General features: G+C 42.8%; 1 protein-coding gene across 1 annotated transcript in view; it reads right to left on the bottom strand.

Annotated features, from left to right (window-relative positions):
* Positions 1 to 1115: 1115 nt before the first annotated feature.
* The window catches only part of mrc1a (mannose receptor, C type 1a), a 61303-nt gene continuing 37970 nt past the window's right edge, over positions 1116 to 24448 (bottom strand). Inside the window, exons 20-30 of the mRNA XM_042068268.1 lie at positions 24231 to 24370; positions 20999 to 21107; positions 20331 to 20497; positions 18424 to 18529; positions 10033 to 10265; positions 8414 to 8579; positions 6118 to 6270; positions 2878 to 2994; positions 1878 to 2036; positions 1603 to 1635; positions 1116 to 1465 (exon numbers count right to left, since the gene is read on the bottom strand). Coding sequence (XP_041924202.1) covers positions 1230 to 1465; positions 1603 to 1635; positions 1878 to 2036; positions 2878 to 2994; positions 6118 to 6270; positions 8414 to 8579; positions 10033 to 10265; positions 18424 to 18529; positions 20331 to 20497; positions 20999 to 21107; positions 24231 to 24370 — 1619 coding nt within the window. The 3' untranslated portion in view covers positions 1116 to 1229. The remainder of the gene's footprint in view (positions 1466 to 1602; positions 1636 to 1877; positions 2037 to 2877; positions 2995 to 6117; positions 6271 to 8413; positions 8580 to 10032; positions 10266 to 18423; positions 18530 to 20330; positions 20498 to 20998; positions 21108 to 24230; positions 24371 to 24448) is intronic.

The following is a 24448-nucleotide window of genomic DNA, read 5'->3' as shown; positions in this document are numbered from 1 at the left end:
AGGGGATGACACAATAGTTTTCAAAACAAAAGTGGCTTTGGTAAGCAGAAGTGGCAACGCCTGCAAACATAAAAAAAATGCAGTCGGAAAAATGTGTAAATTTATTTAGAGCAAAGATACGCCTACATACATAGTTTTCTGACTGCCAATGTTATTAACTGTCAGTTTGTAAAGTTTAGGGGAAGTAGCAAGTAACATAAGGAATCCATGATCGATGTGATTGGTTAGGCTGAACCAGTGATTGTCTACGCCCATGCTAGGGCGGGACAGCTGTCCAGACTCGATTCTCGAAGTGAAGGATTTGGGATTTAAGCAGGCTAGGGATTGGTTGATTGTAGATTCAAGTCCTTGGCCATGACATTGATTGCTTATTTGACTCATAATATGTCTTGTAAAACATAGTAGACATCATATGAACATGTTAACAATGTTCAAAACTTGATTTCCATTGGAGGGGCTCTTAACATAAATACAAATACAGTATTTGTATTTTACTATATAGTACACTACAAACAACAACTGTATTGTGTGCTAATGTGTATAGTGTTGTGTTGCGTTGTGATGTGATGTGTAAGGTTTTGTATTGATGTGTATAGTGTTGTGTTGTGATGTGTGTTGTGTTGTGTACGGTGTTGTGTTGTGTTGTGGTGTGTATAGTGTTGTGTTGTGATGTGATGTGTAAGGTTTTGTATTGATGTGTATAGTGTTGTGTTGTGATGTGTATGGTGTTGTGTTGTGTTGTGTACGATGTTGTGTTGTGGTGTGATGTGTAAGGTTTTGTATTGATATAGTGTTGTGATGTGTAAGGTTTTGTACTGATGTGTATGGTGTTGTGTTGTGTTTTGATGTGTATGGTGTGGTGTTGTGTTGTGCTGTGATGTGTATGGTGCTGTGTTGTATTGATGTGTATGGTGTTGTGTTGTGATGTGTATAGTACTGTGTTGTATTGATGTGTATAGTGCTGTGTTGTGTTGTGATGTGTATGGTGCTGTGTTGTATTGATGTGTATAGTGCTGTGTTGTGTTGTGATGTGTAAGGTTTTGTATTGATGTGTATGGTGTTGTGTTGTGATGTGTATGGTGTGGTGTTGTGTTGTGTATAGTGCTGTGTTGTGTTGTGATGTGTATGGTGCTGTGTTGTATTGATGTGTATGGTGTGATGTTGTGTTGTGATGTGTATGGTGTGGTGTTGTAGTGATTTGTGTATGGAATGTGTTTGGTAATTTGTCCTTAGGCATGTTCATTCTGCTCGATGTTAGCCACAAGGCCCTTGGTGTCGATGCTGGCGTTGGTCCGAGTAGGATTGTTGAAGTACAGCGTGTTGTCAAAGGTGCACTCCCCCACCACAGGGACAGTAGGCCTCTTATAGAAAAGGAACACTGCCAGTCCAGCCACGGCAGCAATCACCATGACAATAGCCACAGCAATGCCAGCGGAACTATGGGGAGGGGCTTGTGTGATTTTCACTGGAAATAGATTATTATGGTATGTATTATAACCCTAGTACACCTTATATTACCGCTCCCTTTACATTTACTTAAAATGTTTTACATTTAAAACAGTATCACATGTAGATATTCAGTATCCTTGATCACACTCTTACCTGGTAATGGTTTGGACTCTGTTGGTGGTATAACTAAAAAGAAAATGGAAAGACAGAAGGACAGACAATTACTCAGTAGAATATATCTGTAAATCTATAAATACTGTATATCTGTCCTTTGTCCTCTGTCATCTCCACAGTCTTTTTGGGGTTTAACTCAGTCTTACAGATGTTGGGTTTGTGGAAGACTAACCTTTTGGAAACTTGCAGATGTTGGGTTTGTGGAAGACTAACCTTTGGGCATTTTGCAGATGTAGGGTTTGTGGAAGACTAACCTTTGGGCATTTTGCAGATGTAGGGCCTGTATCGACTACAGCTGGTTTTTTCCCAGACAGCTGAGTCTGAGTTGATGAACACACAATCTCCATAGCTGTGGGTCCTCGAATTCCAGTTTGTGTAGTCAACCGGTGATGTATCAATCCACATCCATTTACCTGGGAGCAAGACACACAGTTTCTTTATGAAAAAACACACAACATTTCACCAATAACAGTATTATTGTTATTATTCTACATGTATTTCAGACCACATTGTCCATACAATATTAACCACACGACTCCCATATTATTGACCACTGATTGGCTAAATAAAAATCGCTATTAGTTGGACGCCAAGCAGAAGGAAAGAAGGGCCACCTGTGAACCTCCGATGTTCAAAGGGGCATCACGACCTAAGGTATGCAAGGGGCAACGACGGCCATGGTCGCCATTGCCGCTGTAAAATTCCAACCCTGGTTTCCTTTCTCATTAATTTGCACAAAATGTTGAGGATACATCAATAGATTAATTATTTGTGTGAATTGAGTGAATGTCTTGCTCATTCCAAGAAAAACAACAGTAATATGATTAAAATCCATGAGTTTAGCGTGTGGAGTTAAGCCTCAAAATGATTGGAAATGTCAACTCTGTTATCGTCAATGCTGTCAGCGGATTACACAGGTCAATTATAACAGAGTTGACAGAGTTGAGCTGTCAGTGGATTACACAGGTAAATTATAACAGAGTTGACAGAGTTGAGCTATTTTCCTTAACTTGAAATGTAACCCGGATTATAGAATGACTTGTACGTGTGTGATGCGTGAGTCTGTATTGGTCATGTGAGTATGTGTGTGATGCGTGAGTCTGTATTGGTCATGTGAGTATGTGTGTGATGCGTGAGTCTGTATTGGTCATGTGAGTATGTGTGTGATGCGTGAGTCTGTATTGGTCATGTGAGTATGTGTGTGATGCGTGAGTCTGTATTGGTCATGTGAGTATGTGTGTGTGACACACACACCCTCATGGGAGCGATGCAGTCCAATCCAGAATGACTTGGTACCATCTTGCAGCATTCCCAGCTTCTCCTGGATGAAGTTGGCCTCGGTTGGATCCTCAATACTTAGAAGAGAGGCGCCTGGGAAAGGAGAACGCACCCTCACATGAGGCCCCAGAGGAGCAAAGAGAGTCACAATCATTCATGTAGCTGGTTAACAACTATGTACAGACTGCTGCTAAAACTAAATTCAAATTTAAATTGAAGTTAAATCTCTCACTTTGGCCTATAGGACACTGACTGGATCTGCTCCATGCTATCTTAATTCAGTGATCAAGATGTACATCCCCAACCGCCCACTGCGGTCTTCTGATGAGCGTCTGTTGTGTCGACCAGCCATAAATGCTAGGTCAAATACAAGACCGGTTCCTTGTTGGTGGAATGAGTTGACCAGTGCTCTCTGTTCCTGTGACAGTTTTGGGTCTTTCAAGAGGGGTCTAAAGGCATATATGTTCAATATGCACTTAGTTTATTAAGCATTTCTTATGCATTATGATTTGTATAATATAGTATTTATTTATTTTCATTAGGCTATTGATTGAATTTACACTGCTGTGTGGGGCGGAAGCTGCACTGAATACAACAGGAAAGCCCTGCAGCGCATAGTGAACACAGCTGGAAGGATCATTGGTGCTTCACTCCCCTCCCTGAAGGACATTTACACCACCCACCTCACCCGCAAGGCGACCAAAATTGTGAGTGATGCAAGTCACCCCACTCACAATCTGTTTGATCTACTGCCCTCTGGGAAGAGGTACAGAAGCCTGCGCTCCCGCACTACCAGACTCACCAACAGCTTCATACACCAAGCTGTAAGGATGCTGAACTCTCTCCCTCCTCTCCCCCCTCCACCCTCAGCTACATAACATCCTGGACATTGGACCCACAATGGCCGCCTGCACTACTCCACTTGCACACTTGCACACTTGTACACTTTACAACTTGGTGTTGTTGTCCTGAAAACACAACACTTCTGCTGCTCTTACATAACTTGCACCACTATGCCACTTTCTTTATTACTTAGGTCAAACAGAACTACCCAAGCCTTTTATTGGCCTGACTTTGCACTAGTATTTTATTGACTGTCTATGCACAATTTCAACAAAATTTTGCTGCTCTTATTTTTTCATTATTATATGTGCCCTCTTATTTACTTATTTACTTACTTTTTTGTTTACTTGAATGTTATGTTTGTCTGTGGACTTAAATTGGAAAAATATGTCTTGTCTTCACCGTGGGATAGTGAGAAACGTAATTTCGATCTCTTTGTATGTCTGGAACATGTGAAGAAATTGACAATAAAGCTGACTTTGACTTTGACTTTGACTTTGCTGTTCTCCTTGGTGTAGTCTTCCCAACTTTTTAAATTGTTTAATGTAGCTATTGTATTGTTGTTACTTGTATGTCGCTTTGGACAAAAGCGTCTGCTAAATACCATAACCATAAAACTACTAACCATCACGCGCTGCTGCTAACACTGCTAATCAACAAGGGTGCACCCCCTGCTAGCAGAATTCTTTATTTGTTTGTTTGTTTTTTAAATACTTACTAATTCACTGTCTGACATTCTTTTTATATTTTTGTATATCAAATAATGTAGCAAATAGCAAAAAAAGGTTATGGATAAGTTTGAATATGGCCTACTTAAAATGACATATTATAGAGCTATAGAGGTCAAAGTGAAAGCCCTGTCAGAACTCAGTGTAGCATGCATGATAGGCCTACTGGCAGTGCTCCATATGCCATCACCAACTAGTTTGCACTTATGATATGGATATTTGGATATATCGTTGGATTGTGAAAAGCCAAATTTCGAATTCTAAATGACAACAGATGAGGTAGGATGCATTAATGTTTTAGTCTTTGGCAATCCCATTGTGACCTCACATGCGTAAGTCTTCTGAATCTGTTATTGCCATTTCGGGGCAAAGTGGCCGATCTAGACCAAATCCCACTGGCTAAATGTCTTGGTGAGACCTGTCGCCTATCAGCAGACATGTCCTCAAGCTCCACAGCACATAGCTTATCAAGTGCCACCGAAATATGCCACTGATATCATTTGACTATTGGAGTTGCTCCGATAGAAACCTCTGTGATGCGGTTAGGACACATTTGCTGTGTGTGATCCAAGATGGCGCCGCGGATGGCTGCCTTGGTTCTTCGTCAAAAACGTTGTTTTTGTGTGTTTACTACGTTTTCTGCGGTCTTTCACCAGTAACCTTTACAAGAGAAGAATTCTTAAACATCAGGTAAGCCTCGTCAGGAAGTTTTTCTCCGGTTTTCACTAACTCAGCAAGTTTTACCGAAATCCTGTTTGGAGGCGGTGTATGGGCAGACGTGGGAAGCGAGCAGGAGCGCTACTGAAATGAAGGAAGAGGGGACTACAGACCTCGCTTCCAGCCATTTACAGTACTCTCCAAAATTATTGGCACCTCTGCTAAAGTTGTCTAAAAAGAGGAATATAAAATAATCTTTTGGAAATTGATCTTAATGTCTTAAGTAAAAAAATGAGAAAATATCCAACCTTTAAGGACACCAATTTTCTTTGTGAATGAATAATGTATCATAAATAAATAAATGTTCTTCCTTAAAATACAGGGGTCATAAGTATTTGCGCCCCTATGTTAAATTCCAATAGAGGCAGGCAGATTCTTCTTTTTAAAGACCAATTATTTCATGGATCCAGGATACTATGCATCCTGATAAAGTTCCCCTGGCCTTTGGAATTAAAATAGCCCCACATCATCACATACCCTTCACCATACCTAGAGATTGGCATGGTTTTATTTCAGTTAGCCTATTAGCTGGTTTGATTTGCATTGAGCTCAATGAGCATAAAAATAAAACCATAACCCTGTTCTCTACACTACTGTTCCCCACACTGCTGTTCCCCACACTACTGTTCCCCACTCTACTGTTCCCCACACCCCACTCTACTGTTCCCCACTCTACTGTTCCCCACTCTATTGTTCCCCACACCCCACACTGCTGTTCCCCACACTACTGTTCCCCACTCTACTGTTCCCCACACCCCACTCTACTGTTCCCCACTCTACTGTTCCCCACACTACTGTTCCCCACATCCCACTCTACTGTTCCCCACACCCCACACTACTGTTCCCCTCGCCCCACACACTGCAGCTACCACTTGCTGTTTCTGTTGCCATGGACACTGCCCCCAGAGCTGTGGAGAGAGGAACATACCCATGCGGATGCACTCCACGGTGGAGTGGGCCCAGTTCTCCAGGGAGGCCGTGATGAACGCGTAGCAATGGCCACGGAAGGGGATCCATGTCCGTCGCCTCTTAGGCTCAGGGCAGTTGCCAGGCAACTGGGGCGGGTCAGTAGGGGCCAGAACTGAAATGTAGAATGTGGGTAAGAGCTGAACAGGAGCAATACAGGAGCAGAGTTTGGGTCAGAGCTCGAAAGGAGGTAGGAGAAGAGTTTAGGTAAGACCTACATGTAGTCTAGAGAAAGGGCTTAGATAGATAGATAGATAGAGATAGATAGATAGATACTTTATTGATCCCCAGGCTTGTACACTAACTTACGATGCCTAGGTGAATTACCTGCGCATGCCTTTCCTTGCCTAGGTGCTATTGGAGCCAGTAACCTCACTTGGTATATACCCCTCAGGTGAGGATGTATACCATGATCACACGTAGACGGTTATTGTTAGAGTTGTGGCATTGGGGGGGGACGCTGTGGCGCTGTGGTTTTCACCTGGGGTCAGTTTAAGCTCAGGTGTGGAAGTGAGTGTTGGGTCAGGTGTGGATGTGAGTGCTGGGTCAGGTGTGGATCTGAGTGTTGGGTCAGGTGTGGATCTGAGTGTTGGGTCAGGTGTGGATGTGAGTGCTGGGTCAGGTGTGGATCTGAGTGTTGGGTCAGGTGTGGATGTGAGTGTTGGGTCAGATGTGGATGTGAGTGTTGGGTCAGGTGTGGATGTGAGTGTTGGGTCAGGTGTGGATGTGAGTGTGGATGTGAGTGTTTGGTCAGGTGTGTATGTGAGTCTGGATGTGAGTGTTGGGTCAGGTGTGGATGTGAGTGTTGAGTCAGGTGTGGATGTGAGTGTGGATGTGAGTGTTTGGTCAGGTGTGTATGTGAGTCTGGATGTAAGTGTTGGGTCAGGTGTGGAAGTGAGTGCTGGGTCAGGTGTGGATGTGAGTGTTGGGTCAGGTGTGGATGTGAGTGTTGGGTCAGGTGTGGATGTGAGTGTTGGGTCAGGTGTGGATGTGAGTGTGGATGTGAGTGTTTGGTCAGGTGTGTATGTGAGTCTGGATGTAAGTGTTGGGTCAGGTGTGGAAGTGAGTGCTGGGTCAGATGTGGATATGAGTGTTGGGTCAGGTGTGGATCTGAGTGTTGGGTCAGGTGTGGATGTGAGTGTTTGGTCAGGTGTGGATGTGAGTGCTGGGTCAGGTGTGGATGTGAGTGCTGGGTCAGGTATGGATGTGAGTGTTGGGTCAGGTGTGGATGTGAGTGTGGATGTGAGTGTTTGGTCAGGTGTGTATGTGAGTGTTGGGTCAGGTGTGGAAGTGAGTGCTGGGTCAGGTGTGGATGTGAGTGTTGGGTCAGGTGTGGATGTGAGTGTTGGGTCAGGTGTGGATGTGAGTGTTGGGTCAGGTGTGGATGTGAGTGTTGGGTCAGGTGTGGATGTGAGTGTTGGGTCAGGTGTGGATGTGAGTGTGGATGTGAGTGTTTGGTCAGGTGTGTATGTGAGTGTTGGGTCAGGTGTGGAAGTGAGTGCTGGGTCAGGTGTGGATGTGAGTGTTGGGTCAGGTGTGGATGTGAGTGTTGGGTCAGGTGTGGATGTGAGTGTTGGGTCAGGTGTGGATGTGAGTGTGGATGTGAGTGTTTGGTCAGGTGTGTATGTGAGTCTGGATGTAAGTGTTGGGTCAGGTGTGGAAGTGAGTGCTGGGTCAGATGTGGATATGAGTGTTGGGTCAGGTGTGGATCTGAGTGTTGGGTCAGGTGTGGATGTGAGTGTTTGGTCAGGTGTGGATGTGAGTGCTGGGTCAGGTGTGGATGTGAGTGCTGGGTCAGGTATGGATGTGAGTGTTGGGTCAGGTGTGGATGTGAGTGTGGATGTGAGTGTTTGGTCAGGTGTGTATGTGAGTGTTGGGTCAGGTGTGGAAGTGAGTGCTGGGTCAGGTGTGGATGTGAGTGTTGGGTCAGGTGTGGATGTGAGTGTTGGGTCAGGTGTGGATGTGAGTGTTGGGTCAGGTGTGGATGTGAGTGTGGATGTGAGTGTTTGGTCAGGTGTGTATGTGAGTCTGGATGTAAGTGTTGGGTCAGGTGTGGAAGTGAGTGCTGGGTCAGATGTGGATATGAGTGTTGGGTCAGGTGTGGATCTGAGTGTTGGGTCAGGTGTGGATGTGAGTGTTTGGTCAGGTGTGGATGTGAGTGCTGGGTCAGGTGTGGATGTGAGTGCTGGGTCAGGTATGGATGTGAGTGTTGGGTCAGGTGTGGATGTGAGTGTTGGGTCAGATGTGGGTGTGCTCACCTGGGGAGCGCTTGCAGAGGGAGTAGTAGGTGTTGTTGCAGGTGGTAGTCTTCCAGCTGCCATCTGTGTCGATGTAAACACATGCCTGATTGGCTCTGGGTTCCTCTGGACCCCACCTACTGTAGCGCAGCAGCCAATTATCCACCCAGCGGTATTGTCCACCCGTCTTTCAGCCAATCACAATCAGACAAGGTCAGAGATGCAAAATCAGAGAAAGAGCAGGTCAGAGCACTACTTCTGAGTCTTCTGCCAGCATTGTATAGGTGTTGTGTTGTGGAATAAAAGAAACAAGGCACTCTGTTTTGACACTCGTGTTACATCATGTTGTGTCCAGATTAAGGTCGATATGGCTACAAGGTAGAGACCCATGTGCTTCTAAAGCAGTTTGCTCTATTAAAGACTTACTTGATATCTTTGCTTCTAAAGCAGTTTGCTCTATTAAAGACTTACTTGATATCTTTGCTTCTAAAGCAGTTTGCTCTATTAAAGACTTACTTGATATCTTTGCTTCTAAAGCAGTTTGCTCTATTAAAGACTTACTTGATATCTTTGCTTCTAAACAGAATTCTGTTTTTTTCTTCCTTTTTTAACATTGTCCAGAGATGATAAGTGCAGTAGAAGTCTTTAACTCTCTAAGTGCCATAGTCGCAACATTGTGTGTGTGTGTGTGTGTTTGTTTGTTTGTTTGTTTGTGTGTGTGTGTGTACATGTGTGTGTGTGTGTGTGTGTGTGTGTGTGTGTGTGAGTACCAGGTTGCTGTTCAGTCCTATCCACACAGGCTGTTTGAGCGTGTGTGTGTGTGTGTGTGTGTGTGTGTGTACCAGGTTGCTGTTCAGTCCTATCCAGACAGGCTGTTTGAGCGTGTATGTGTGTGTGTGTGTGTGTGTGTGTGTACCAGGTTGCTGTTCAGTCCTATCCAGACAGGCTGTTTGAGCGTGTGTGTGTGTGTGTGTGTGTGTGTGTGTACCAGGTTGCTGTTCAGTCCTATCCAGACAGGCTGTTTGAGCGTGTGTGTGTGTGTGTGTGTGTGTGTGTGTACCAGGTTGCTGTTCAGTCCTATCCACACAGGCTGTTTGAGCGTGTGTGTGTGTGTGTGTGTGTGTGTGTGTACCAGGTTGCTGTTCAGTCCTATCCACACAGGCTGTTTGAGCGTGTGTGTGTGTGTGTGTACCAGGTTGCTGTTCAGTCCTATCCAGACAGGCTGTTTGAGCGTGTATGTGTGTGTGTGTGTGTGTGTACCAGGTTGCTGTTCAGTCCTATCCAGACAGGCTGTTTGAGCGTGTGTGTGTGTGTGTGTGTGTGTGTACCAGGTTGCTGTTCAGTCCTATCCAGACAGGCTGTTTGAGCGTGTGTGTGTGTGTGTGTGTGTGTGTGTGTGTGTGTGTGTGTACCAGGTTGCTGTTCAGTCCTATCCACACAGGCTGTTTGAGCGTGTGTGTGTGTGTGTGTGTGTGTGTGTGTACCAGGTTGCTGTTCAGTCCTATCCACACAGGCTGTTTGAGCGTGTGTGTGTGTGTGTGTGTGTGTGTGTGTGTGTGTGTGTGTGTGTGTACCAGGTTGCTGTTCAGTCCTATCCACACAGGCTGTTTGAGTGTGTGTGTGTGTGTGTGTGTGTGTACCAGGTTGCTGTTCAGTCCTATCCAGACAGGCTGTTTGAGTGTGTGTGTCCTAAGGATGGTGTTGGCCTGGCTGATGGAGTCGAGGATGGAGGCCAGATCGGCGTCGTCTGCCTTGCATTGCCTCCGCGCCTCGTCCCAGCTCATGCGCTCCGTCTGCACCTTATACGAGTCGTTCCCCAGACGGAAGTAGTTATGTGGGGTCGCCGTGGTTACAGGAGCTGCAATCTGAGAGTCTAAAACACACACACACACATCATAAACACTGACATTTCTTTTGCAGATGAATCCTCTGAAGCAAAAGAAAAACATGTGATAGTGTTCCCTCCTGCAACAAAGTGTCTGCTGATGGCACATATATATATATATATATATATATATATATATATATATATATGATAGGGATGCTTTAGGGGAAATGAGTATATGATAAGGATGCTCTGATCAGTGTTTTTGGGGCCGATGGCCGATGGTCGATAACCGAAAGCCAACAGTTAAACATGCCAAAGCACCAGTTGCAAAGATTAAAAATGACTGACATTTACAGGAAACAAAATTTAAAGAATATAGCCGCAAGCGGTAATGGCGGGCCCGAGCACCTGCGGGCCGCAACCCGTGACATGTCAGAATCCAACAAAGCACCGACGTGGTGCGTTTGTGAAATGTACATATTTGATGCGTGTGCTATTTGTTTTTGTATTTTATTTTCTGCCACATGTACTTGCTTGACCAGGTGGGGGCGTAATGCAAGGCAGGCCTATTGGGTGTCATCATAATCATAATATATATTAACCTGAGAAATTTCAGGCCATTCATTTTAAACAAAGAACATTTCTGATACACTTTTTGGTTGGCCAGATGGTGGCGCTATGTTAGGCATGGAAATTACAAATGTGAATATCATCACAATAATGATATCCAACATTTTTGTAAACTTTCAGATCAATCACTTAAGGCATTGTCCATTTCTGGTACATTTCCTGCTTGACCAGGTGGTGGCACTATGCCAGGCAGGCCCATTGGGTGTCTGGATATCATCATAATCATAATATCTATTAACCTGAGTTAAGGAAATAGATCCTAAGTTTCAGACCATTCATTCAATGCACTGTGACTTTATGACACATTTCCTGTTTATATGGTGAGAAACACCACTCCAAATCATGACATATTACAACATATCAAAAATCCCTTCACAATTTAACATCAGCAACATCTTGGCATCATATTTGCCAAATTTCACATGAATCTGACAAACCGTCTAGGAGGAGTATGTTAAAATTGATCATGTGACATCAGTGTAATTGCCATTCTTTCTGTTGCCAGCTGGTGGCACTATGCCAAATATGCATTATGGGCATGTGAATATCATCATTACCATGGTATTCAAAGACCTCTGAAATGTAAAACATTTCAAACCATGCATGGTGAATTAAGACACATTTATTGTTTATGTGGAAGGGTATTAAAATTCATAGTTTCACCATTTCGTCAAATTACAACATATCAAAAAAAACGTCACAATTTAGAATCAGAAGCATATTGGCATCATGTATACCAACTTTCACATGAATCGGATCAATCGTCTAGGAGGAGTATGTTAAAATTGATCATGTCCACAATGCACAAAATCACAATTACGTCACTTCCTGTGGGCGTGGCCCACCAAATTTGGTGTGTGTATCTAAAACTATATGCCAACCACAAGTCACAGTGACATAAGGGGGCACTATGGAGTTCCTGGGCCAAGCCCAGTGCCAAGGCTTTTCCCCTGTGTATTCATGGTACCTCTTGACGTGTGTGCCAAATTTCATGTGTTGTCACCGATGGGAAGCACCTCTTTTGGCATCACAATTCATCACATTTTAGTCCGCACAAAATCCCAAATACCTCACTTCCTGTTGGGCGTGGCTAATGCATTGTACGAAAGTTGTTCATCTTGGGGAGATACACACACCTACCAAATGTGACGTGTCTAGCTGAAAGTATGTGCCAACCACTGCATCAACCTCCTAAGGGGGCGCTACTGAGTCCCTGGGCCACGCCCGGGGCCAAGCTCTTGTACCTAACTGCTTTGCGTGACACCTGATGTGTGTGCCAAATTTCAAGACTTTTCACCCATCTTAACCACCTCAAAAAAGGAAAACGCTCTGAGACAAAGTTAAAATACTCGTAATAATAATAATAATAATAATAATAATAATCCTTACAAAAACAATAGGGCCTTGCACCCTTCGATGCTCGGGCCCTAAATATTAGTGTCTACTTTATTTTTGGTCTGTTTTATTTTTCTATATTTTGTTTTAATAATATCATGCATTATCATATTTGCATTTAGCCTGTATATCAAGTATACTGCAAAATATAATTTATTTGTGAATCCATCTGTTGCAAATCCAAACTACTAAAACAACTACTACTAAAACAAACAGCCCATTTCCTTTCCATAACTCAGCATAGCCTCATCAAGGATATTTATCGTAAATGACCCCATAACTTATTTAATTAAGGCTCTAGAGAGTACCCTGATGTCTCATAAACACCACTACACTCTAGAGAGTACCCTGTTGATAAACACCACTCCACTCTAGAGAACCCTGATGTCTCATAAACACCACTCCACTCAAGAGTACCCTGATAATAAACACCACTCCACTCTAGAGTACCCTGATGTCTCATAAACACCACTCCACTCTAGAGAGTACCCTCATGTCTCATAAACACCACTCCACTCTAGAGTACCCTCATGTCTCATAAACACCACTCCACTCTAGAGTACCCTGATGTCTCATAAACACCACTCCACTCTAGAGAGTACCCTGAGGATAAACACCACTCCACTCTAGAGTACCCTGATAAACACCACTCCACTCTAGAGAGTACCCTGAGGATAAACACCACTCCACTCTAGAGTACCCTGATAAACACCACTCCACTCTAGAGTACCCCATATGTCTCATAAACACCACTCCACTCTAGAGAGTACCCTGATGATAAACACCACTCCACTCTAGAGAACCCTGATAAACACCACTCCACTCTAGAGAGTACCCTGATGATAAACACCACTCCACTCTAGAGAGTACCCTGATGTCTCATAAACACCACTCCACTCTAGAGAGTACCCTGATGTCTCATAAACACCACTCCACTCTAGAGAGTACCCCGAGCTCAGCTATTCTCTGTAAACAACTGGCTGACTGACAATATGCTGTCCTTACACTTTGGTAAGATGGAGGCCATTTTGTTCAGCTCAAAATACAGACTGAGTAGATGCTCTGAATTTAGGGTCATTCTGAATAATGTTGTGGTCAGGGCAAAAGCGTCAGTAAAATACCTGGGTTGCATCCTACAAAACAACCTGGATGGCAGGAATATGGTCAACAAAGTCCTGAGTAAAGTCACCGGCCTCACAAAGTGTTTAGCTAGAAACTCCACATTTTTAGATAGGTCAACAATGATCATTTTAGCTAACTCCTTCATATTAAATGACTAACAAACCGACTAAAAGGGAGGCTGCAAACAGCCCAGAATAAACTAATAAGGGTCATTCTGTGGGCTCATATAGGTAGGTCACTAATATATATATAGTATAGTATAAGTATATATACTATATAATAAGGGTCATTCTGTGGGCTCATATAGGTAAGTCACTAATAAGGGTCATTCTGTGGTCTCATATAGATAGGTCACTAATAAGGGTCGTTATAGGTAGGTCACTAATAAGGGTCATTCTGTGGGCTCATATAAATAGGTCACTAATAAGGGTCGTTATAGATAGGTCACTAATAAGGGTCGTTATAGATAGGTCACTAATAAGGGTCGTTATAGGTAGGTCACTAATAAGGGTCATTCTGTGGGCTCATATAGATAGGTCACTAATAAGGGTCATTATAGGTAGGTCACTAATAAGGGTCATTCTGTGGGCTCATATAGATAGGTCACTAATAAGGGTCGTTATAGATAGGTCACTAATAAGGGTCGTTATAGGTAGATCACTAATAAGGGTCGTTATAGGTAGGTCACTAATAAGGGTCATTCTGTGGGCTCATATAGGTCCCATATAGGTCTGATAGGGTAATAAGGGTCAACTGGCTCCCTGTTGAGTCTCGTGTTGTTATGTCCAGGCTGACCGTGATCCATAAAATGTTGTTTGGTCTTGTCCCAATTTTTTTTACCGTGTCTTATTACTAAAGTAAAAAACACACACAATATTTGCACTCGTGGCAACATACCAGATCTGAAAAAAGAGAAAAAAGAGCCTGGTTACTAGCGAGGGTAGGTACAATGTTATGTCAAGGCCTGGTTACTAGCGAGGGTAGGTTCAATGTTATGTCATTGATTATCACACACACCGTGAGTGTCCTGTCCTGTCCTGCCCTGCTGAAAAAAACAGCTAGAAACCAGCTTATGCTGGTAGCTGGTTTTAGTTGGTATTAGCTGGTCCTTACTGGTTTTCTTCCAGCTCTTGCTGGTCTTTACTGGTGTAGCTGGTTGGGCCACCAGCTGGATATGCTGGCGTGACCATCTGAGGAAGCTGGTCATGCTGGTGTGACCAGCCTATCTTGTGGGATACAGCTGGGGCAAGATGGTCATGCTGGTGACCAGCATGTCAAGCTGGTCATGCTGGTTTGCTAGAATGACCACCATAAGCTGGCATGGCCAGTTAAACCAGCACTATAGACCAGCAACACCAGCTAAAGTGACCAGCTTGAAGTGGTACGACAAGCAAAAGCAGCTGAATTACCATCATAAGCTGGGAAAACCAGCTGAAGGTATGTTTTCGCAAGAGTTTTGCTGGTCTTGCAGGTCAACCATCATAGGGTGGTCAAACAAGCTGGTTAACAAGCTGGTCAACCAGCAAACCACCTTTAGCTGGTCAGGCTGTTTTTTTTCAGCAGGGTGGTGTAATGTGTTGAGGACCACAATGGAAATAAGTCCTGGACTTTATTGTGTTTTTATCCTTTATTGTATCTGATGTCTTTGCATGTGTAAGGCATTCTTGATACAATTAAATAAATCAAATCAAATAAAAAAATATTTATAAATATTATTCTTGATAATGTAGGCATCAATGTGTTTGTTAGTTAATGACTGAAGAGGCCTTATGCCTTTATGTAGTAAGGGGTGAGGGGCTTTTCATTTCAAACAGGCTGAAAAGACCACACACACACACACACAAACACACACACACACACACACATTATGTAGTAGCCTAAGGGGTGAGGGGCTTTTCCTTTGAAACAGGCTATCGTGAGATTTTTTTTTGAGTCTGCCAAATGCTCGTTCAGGGAAGAAAGTTCATTGCAACATAACGGTGTAACAGCTTTAGAACCTGTTTTAGGCTATACGATATTACGGTGTTGTTATTAAAATGCAGCTTTAGAACCTATTTTAGGCTATAAGATATTACGGTGTTGTTATTAAAATGCAGCTTTAGAACCTGTTTTTGGCTATAAGATCTTATGGTGTTGTTATTAAAATGCAGCTTTAGAACCTGTTTTTGGCTATAAGATCTTATGGTGTTGTTATTAAAATGCAGCTTTAGAACCTGTTTTAGGCTATAAGATCTTATGGTGTTGTTATTAAAATGCAGCTTTAGAACCTGTTTGAGGCTATAAGATCTTACGGTGTTGTTATTAAAATGCAGCCTACTTGATGTGAAACACAGGCAAACAAACGGTGAGAACATCCGCAGTAAAGTCTAAGCCACTAGCCTTCAACACAGGTATCCTTACATTTATCTGTGTTGATGGGGGCAATAATGTTACTTCGTTGTCTACTTCGGCTATTCAGTGTAAATAAGCATGAATGGAAGTCATCAGTAGCAAAGAGAATATGATGGGAGGCTGCTTTGTCCCTGTTCACTACAGCTATAATGTTAAATTGCATAATCCAGCCAATCCCTTAACTGAACTAAAAGGCATATTATAGCCCTTGAATTTGATAACTAGCAATTGAGAAACTTTAGGTAAAGTAAATGTTTTTTGATGTTGCGGTGTATGTTGTAGACAAAGATTTAAACTACGTAAATATGTGTTTCACTCCCACGCCATCATTCTTAGAGAGTGAACCCATACAAAATGTGATAAATGGCAATATATGAACATATATGTCAAATAACAGGGACTTATAATTTTACTTATATGGACATATATGTGATTGAAATATTTGTGTCAAACATATATTCAAAGCTATATGTCCATACATGCATACAAAATATTTTAATTTCCCATATAAGATGCTATATATCTTCATATACTAGATCCAATTATTTGTTTTCCAAATATATGGAGAAGTTTATGTGTGAATATGTGACAGACTTATATGTAGTCTCTATGTATGGTGGCACACATATCCATACACTAGATTCCACTACTTATTTTCTAAATATATGGAGAACTTTATGTGTGAATATGTGGCTGACATATTTGTAGTCTCCATATATGGTGGCATACATATACATACACTAGATTACATTACTTATTTTCTAAATGGAGAACAGTGTGAATATATTTGTTTATGTCTTGGCGTCACAGGTATGGTGTCGACTATGCTGCCTTATGTGTCAATGTTTTGTGTGGAGCGCTTTGGGTTGCACTATGTGCATGAAAAATGTGTGAGGCAAAAGCTACTTTAAATATAACGGAGGCTTATCGCATCTTGATATGCGCATGCGCACACAGCAATACCCATCCCCCACCCTGGACTGACATTTGAACTCCAACCACGGTGACTTCAACCGTCACTTTTCTGTCCTGTCATGCATCCGACTGTGTAAGCTGTACAAACTCTGCTGTCATCATATCCAAGGTAAGAAAGCCTTTAGTAAACGGGAATTAGTTAGAAAAATATTGTTTTTATAATGTAATGTTAACCAAATCCGTTTGTTAACAGTCTAACCATCATGTTAGAATTAGCTAACGTTAATGTTATCAATTAGCTATCGATAACGTTAGCGAGCTAATATTGCTAACGTTAGCGATGTTAGCTGTTAATGTTAACTTTTCCATTAACTAACTTTACCATTATGTGGAATATCTAGAATGGTAGTTAACATCATATCCAACAACAAGCCTGTCTGAGATGTCATTATGAATATAAGTTTTAGTTTGAATGAAATATCAGGTGTGAGTAAGTTAGCTAACCTAGCTATAGCAGCTAACTTACATTTAAAGTGGCTGCTAATAACCATGCAGGCTAACATGAATGTTAGTAGGCCTAAATGGATCTTTAGTTTGTGAAGGGTAGTGTTAAGCCATCCTTACAACAGAAGACTTTGACACGATTTGGGAAAGATTCTTGAAAGATAGTCTTTTGAGTAAAGCTTGAATGGGGGGCATTAGTTAAAAGACTCCAATCTTTCAAGAATCTTTCCCAAATCTTGTCAAAGTATTCTGATGTATGGATCATTAGGCTACATGTTCTTAATCTCATAGCCCTTATTTAAGCATACTTGTGCAAAGGCGTGTGTTTATTAAAGATGCATGTGAAGGTAGTAGTGCTTCAGTGATGGTCTTTTCATGTTCTGTGTGTTTTACAGCATATTAATCTTCTCTGTTCCCTGTTTGCAGGTGGTGATTTGTGAGGACTGCTGCCCTGAGAACACGGAGTACATTCTGCATATGCCAAATCAATGTGTGCCACTTCCATAAAGAGAAAAAAAGTTTCTACCTGGAGAGTGTACTCACTGTTTGTGTGGAAAAACTAAACTTTAATAAAAGGTTAAACAAATATTGTGTGTGTTTTCTTTGGAACATCAACAATGTTATATTTCTGATACATATATTGTGACATATTTCTATAAATGTGACATAGCAGAACATTACATATATTTTGCAATATTTTTACCTTATATGAGTGCAAATATATGTCCATAGACATATATTTGCAATATATTGGTATCCCTAATATGCGTACAAATACATAACTTATCATATATTAACATATATGCAACTGACATATATTTGTAATCTATTTGTATATCTGGGAAAATATATGTGACATATATAAAAAGGGCCAATTTTGCTATATGTTGAAATATATGTGACTTATGGTGAGGCATACACTGACATATACATTATATATGTGATTTACATATATTGCCATATATCACATTTTTGTATGGGAACTGGACGCACTGCAGAGCCCTGGAAGTGTCCGGAGTTTTGCGTCATTTCATCGGCTCTTCTGATCGGCCTTCAGAGAGTGATCAAACTATTTTGAGTATCGGCCGATAATGATCAGAGAGTGTTACGATCAAACTATTTTGAGTATTGGCCGATAATGATCGACGGCGGATTGATCGGAGCATCCCTAGTGTATGAGCATAGTATCAACCCGATATCCAATGCCCCCTAACTCGCTAACACACACACACACACACACACATACCCAGATTTCTTTTGCAGATAAAGCCTCGTGAAGCATGGCAGTCCTCCACCTTCCACACCCCCACCACTGAGGGCGGACTCCTCACCATGACAACGCAGTCAAACTCCTGCATGAGGGAACACAGAGTAAATGATCACCATGACAACACAGTCAAACTCCTGTATGAGGGAACACAGAGTCACCATGACAACACAGTCAAACTCCTGCATGAGGGAACACAGAGTCACCATGACAACACAGTCAAACTCCTGCATGAGGGAACACAGAGTCACCATGACAACACAGTCAAACTCCTGCATGAGGGAACACAGAGTCACCATGACAACACAGTTAAACTCCTGCATGAGGGAACACAGAGTCACCATGACAACACAGTTAAACTCCTGCATGAGGGAACACAGAGTCACCATGACAACACAGTTAAACTCCTGCATGAGGGAACACAAAGATGGTTACTGTCACAGTCCCAGGAAATGATGAGAGATCTACAGCAGGGTTCCCCAAATAGTGGCCCGCGAAAGCCAAGTGAGTGGCCCGCACTGACCTGTGTGTGTGTCTGCCACAGTGTGGGGTTAGGCCAGTGTATCACAGGGAATCCTCACTGCATCAGAGATGTAATGTAATGTGTAATGTAATGTAATGTGTAATATGTAATGTGTAATGTAATGTAATTTGTAATGTGTAATGTAATGTGTAATATGTAATGTGTAATGTAATGTGTAATGTAATGTGTAATATGTAATGTGTAATGTAATGTATAATGTAATGTAATGTAATGTAATGTAATATGTAATGTAATATGTAATGTAATGCGTGTTTATGTAGCAGGGTTAATTATGCTTCCCTGAATTCCCCCATCGTTTCTACAAGTTCTATTGTAGTTTCCCACGCCTCTGAGGTACAGTAGGTTGTAGGGGGGTGTGGCTTGGGTGTGGCAGGGGTCGGTTCCCACGCTGAAGACCCCTTAAGTGTTCATGTAGCCCCCTCCTCTGCCTCTTTTGCTACTGTCCTGAGGCAGAGGTATGTGGAGTCTTGCATACAATACATCATATCTTTTATTTATGCTTTTATGGTTACTTGTATGGTGCATTTTTCACATAGAACTGTTTTCTGGCGTTGCACACCTTATATACGAGTTATGTTTATTTAATCACTGTTTTTATGTTAGCTCGTTACACAATGCACATTACCTCAGTTCTACATGCTACAGTCTGCTAACGTGGCTGCAGGTGTAGCGACGTTAACTAGTTAGCTTACAGACTTTCATACTGGTGAATTGACTGAATGCATTTAAACGTGGTTTACCTGTTTGATTGGCAGGAGCTGTGATGCGACTGGCTCGCTCCCTGTCTGATGTGTTTGTTTTGTCTTATATTTCAGGTATGCCATGTTTGTTTAATGTACTTTTGTTATTGTCTATTCACATGTACTTTTGTGGCAACGCTGTTAACTGCGTGTCTCGTAGTCTTGCCGCGCGCCTCTTTTGCTACTGTCCTGAGGCAGAGGAGCTGTGATGCGACTGGCTCGCTCCCTGTCTGATGTGTTTGTTTGGTCTTATATTTCAGTAAAAGAGTCAAAGACCAGGTCGGTTGTGGCGTCTCTTATTATACACAACACAACGCAGAGAACGTGGTAGAGGGAAAACTACCTCTGTTACACTTAATCCTGGATGCTTTGGCCTTTGGTTTGGCATGCTTGGTCCTGACTATTTGGAGACCCCTGATCTACAGCCTCAGGAGAGATCACCAGCCTCAGTAGAGATCTACAGCCTCAGGAGAGATCTACAGCCTCAGGAGAAATCTACAGCCTCATGGCCAGCTGAGGTCAGCTAGATGGAAGACATCATTTGTGGCCATACCCTACACACACACACACACACACACACACACACACACACGTGTACCCACTTCATCTCCCATCATGCTTCCAGGGTAGGACACTGGGTGACCTTTAGCCCAGTTCGTGAAGGTCACAGGCTTTCCGTCCGTCCACAGGAAGCGCATCTCCCAGTTGACGTCGTTCAGGCCAGTCCACATGTCCCCGTCTGAGCTCAGCATGCGCGTGGTCAGGAATGCTGTGGGGGTCAACAGGAACCATAAACAGGAACCATCAACAGGAACCATCATCTTGAATTTCCCATTGGGGATCAATAAAGTATCTATCTATCTATCTATCTATCTATCTATCTATCTATCTATCAGCAGGAATGCTGTTGGGTTAGGGTTAGGGTTAGGCTGTTGGGATCAACAGGAACCAACAGGGATCACATCCAACCACTTTACTCTACCGGTTCTATGCTACACTGCGTCTACTGTTCCACTTTACTCTACCGGTTCTAGGCTACGCTATGTCCACTTTACTCTACTGGTTCTAGGCTACACTGTGTCTACAGATAATATAACTTCTTTTCAGCTAGGGTTAGGATTAGTAACCCTATTCCTGGGTGTGTGTGTGTGTGTGTGGTGTGTGTGTGAGAAAGAGTGTGTGTGTGGTGTGTGTGTGTGTGTGTAAGAGTGTGTGTGTGTGTGTCTAAGAGTGTGTGTGTGTGTGTGTAAGAGTGTGTGCTTCACCTCACCTTGCTCTTGGTGGTTGACGATGGACAGCAAGTTCCCTCCCTGTTTGATGCAGAAGTCACGAGCTGCATGCCACGCTTTCTTATTGTCCTGGCCTACGAATTTATAACACTGACTCCGCACCACACACACACACACACACACACACACACACACACACACACACACACATCAAAACAGTGATGTCAGTGTTGTCTATGTGTGTTTGTGTGTGTGTGTGTGTGTGTGCATATACAGTGGGTCCCATTTAAAAATTGACACTTCATTCACGATCAAGGTGATTCATGCAGCTGGGTGAAATGTAAGTACAACTGCAGCCGCTTGGGGGCAGCATAGTCCACTGTGGCGTTATGCGGTCGAACCGGACAGCAAGAGGCTGTGATTGGCCGAGTTTTCAGTTTGTTTCTCTGTGTTTTTAGCAGCCCCTGCAACATGCTAGTCCACTGTAGCCTATAAGCTTTGTACATAATGTTAAACATAGCTTTGGATTCAGTGGCAAGATTTCTTGATTGTACAGTGCCTGTCTCTCAGTAATGTTTTAAATTGAGAGCTTAGTCAGCTGGCAGTAGACTTTGTCGGCAGTCATGAGAAGTTCGCTTGCTAACAGAACATAAATATGCTGCCCAGAAACCTCGTGAATAGTTCTGTTTTTTTTTACTACACTAACAAGGTTGAAATATAGCCTTTGCCTACAGCATCTCCTTAACAGTAATGTTAACCAAATGACAGCATTCATATGACAAAGGAAAACGAATTCGGTCACTCAAGACTGTGCCACAGCAACCAGTGTAGGCTACAGTCCTACCCAATAGGCCTACTCGAAGCAGATAGCGTTGTCTGACGGTCGAGTGGGTTAATGCACATATTTCCAGAACAGGTCTGCAACTTTCAGGCAGTTCTGAGTTCGAATCTAGGCAGGAGCAGTCGTATAAAGGCCTAGGCCTATTGTTATCATTTTTTGCAAGGTGTTGCTCCTGGCAAGACTTGTTTACGTTTGGTGATTAATTGATAGCTGTGACCCGTTAAACATTCTTTATAATGAGTGCATACGGGGAGTAAAACGACTTGTTGCCGTTTTGGGACATAAGCTACGTTAAGCTTTTTCACGTCAAGGTGGTATTTGTTGTTAGGCCTACATTAGCTTCAGAAACACCGCTTCAGAAAGCTGCAGGGGAACGCAGGAGGGGAGCGCAGGGCACAAAGTAACGCAGGGTTAAATGTAACATGGACTTTTTTCCTAGTTGCAGATGGTTGATTGGGACATATTGGTCAGTTAACCACATTACTATGAGACGGTGTTCGTATGGACGTGTTTTCACGTAGATCTACAGCAAAATGTCTTTTGAAGGCATCAAAGTAAATAGGTGGTAGGCAACTTGTCTTTCGATTACTGAGTTGTGGGTGCAGCTCACTGACTAATAATCGTCTTGTAGGCTAAAAATGAACACCGTTTTGAAACATGTAGTCAACACATAGGAGCTAGGCCTATCTTATCTTGAAAGAAACGTGACCCAGCGGGGTTAGTTGTAACGCGCTTTTACAACTGTAGGCTGCAATGATTGCAATACAAAAATATGCGCGTGTTAGTTTAGTTAGTTTTGTGATGTTTTGCACTTTTGCCTCATGTTTTTTCAGGTTTGAGGGCTTTTTTTGCCTTGATTGACCTTAGACTCTGCATATGTTTTTTCTTTTTGTATGGAAAATAAAGTCAATTTTTGACACACGTCTATCTAGTTCAATAACAAGTGTTGCTTGTTAAAACATGTGACTAGTGAAACTCAAATGATTTTAGAAATATTTAGCCAAAGCCAAAAAGTGTTACTTTGTGCCCCGCGCTCCCCCACTGCTTGTGAAAGAAGGGGATGGGGGAGGGGGGCTTAACGTGAAAAAGCTTAATGTCCCAAATTGGCAACGAGTCGTTTTAGGCTACTCCCCGCAGGCCTTCATAATGGTAGGCTACAGGAAGTGGGGGAGGGTATGGGATGACCAGAGCCGTCTTCGCGGTGCTATTCAGAAAGCATCTTCTATCGTCTTTCCAGGCGCACACAGCTCGTTACCATATCCTATCGACTGCCTTAACAGATAGGCTCTGCTCTTGGGTTTGGCCTCACAGCGAACTCAATCCTCTTGTTGCTTGCAGTTTGTTAAATAAAGCGATGCGATTACATTATTTATTTCTGATTAATTGCGTCTTTTGAGGCTATTAATCAATTAGGGACTGTTCGTTATTTATTTAAGGGGCTACCGGAGGAGTTTTGGGAGCGTTAGTCAAAAAAGACGTGACCCTCTCTCGCCAGCAAATTTTTTTTCTATGACCCTCCAAAGTGATTGAGAGAAAACGCATGACCCTCCCCAGTCCCAACAATTTATTGATGCCTTAGGCTACTGGGTCAAGTTGGGAGCTTGCATGCTACGACTCATTCCTTGAAATGCCTTGTCGTTTGCACAATTTCACAAATAATCACCGGGACCGAAACAAACCTGTCAACGTTTCCCAGGTTTATCGCGTATTTTAACTTTTTCCTCGCTGTCTTAGGAGGAGCTGCAGGGCCGTCGCAAGGGGATGCGAGGCCCTGTGCGAACTTGACAGATGCAAGGCCCTTTTCACTTACGTGCATGAAATCATGCGATAGCTTACTTTACACATAGCCAAGGCTACCGTCGGTGTATTTTAATAGTAGCCTAGTCTAATAAGCTACATCAGCTTGTATTTAAGAGGGGAAATTCAATTGTATAGCCTATAACATTAGCTGAGTCACATATTTGGCCATATGGTGTTTATCATAGGCTACATCACGAAACCAAATAGTGTAACAAAGGCGAACACTTTAACAGGGGGAATTAATTGGGCATGAATCATTGTGCTGAACGGTATTTGTCAATGAGCAGAAACACACACGACATTCAAACTATTGATAAGATGTAGGCTACTGGTCTGTAGGCTAACATTGGACAAATAAATGACACTGACTCGCCATATCCTGACTCAGGAAAAAAAAACATTTTCCTGCTTTGCCGCAAACTCAGCAATGAAATCAGTTTGCAGGTAGCCTATAACGTCTTTTTCAATTCATAGAAGGGAGAGCCCAGTCTCTCCTGTGACATGGAGGTGCGCAAATCGTTTTTAATAACCTGTTCAACTGATGTCAGTGTTGTCTATGTGTGTTTGTGTGTGTGTGTGTGTGTGTGTGCATATGTGTGTGTGTGTGTGTGTGAGTGTGTGTGTGGGTTCACCTTTCCCTGGAAAGCGGTCCACTCTGGGGCGCAGTACCCCCTGGGGACTGTAGTGGGAGCCATAGTGCTGTTTACAAAACCACTGCTGCGCTTACAGATGGAGGGCAATGGCAATCCACAGTTAATGTCATTCCAGAAACCTGCAACACACACACACACACACACACACACATGTCAGGGACAAACACACACACACTCACACATACACACACACCAGA

This window comes from Alosa sapidissima, chromosome 17, assembly GCF_018492685.1.
Source record: "Alosa sapidissima isolate fAloSap1 chromosome 17, fAloSap1.pri, whole genome shotgun sequence".
Classification (NCBI taxonomy): Eukaryota; Metazoa; Chordata; class Actinopteri; order Clupeiformes; family Clupeidae; genus Alosa; species Alosa sapidissima.
The sequence above is the reverse complement of the archived record's forward strand: the minus strand, read 5'-3'. Positions and strand labels throughout refer to the sequence as shown.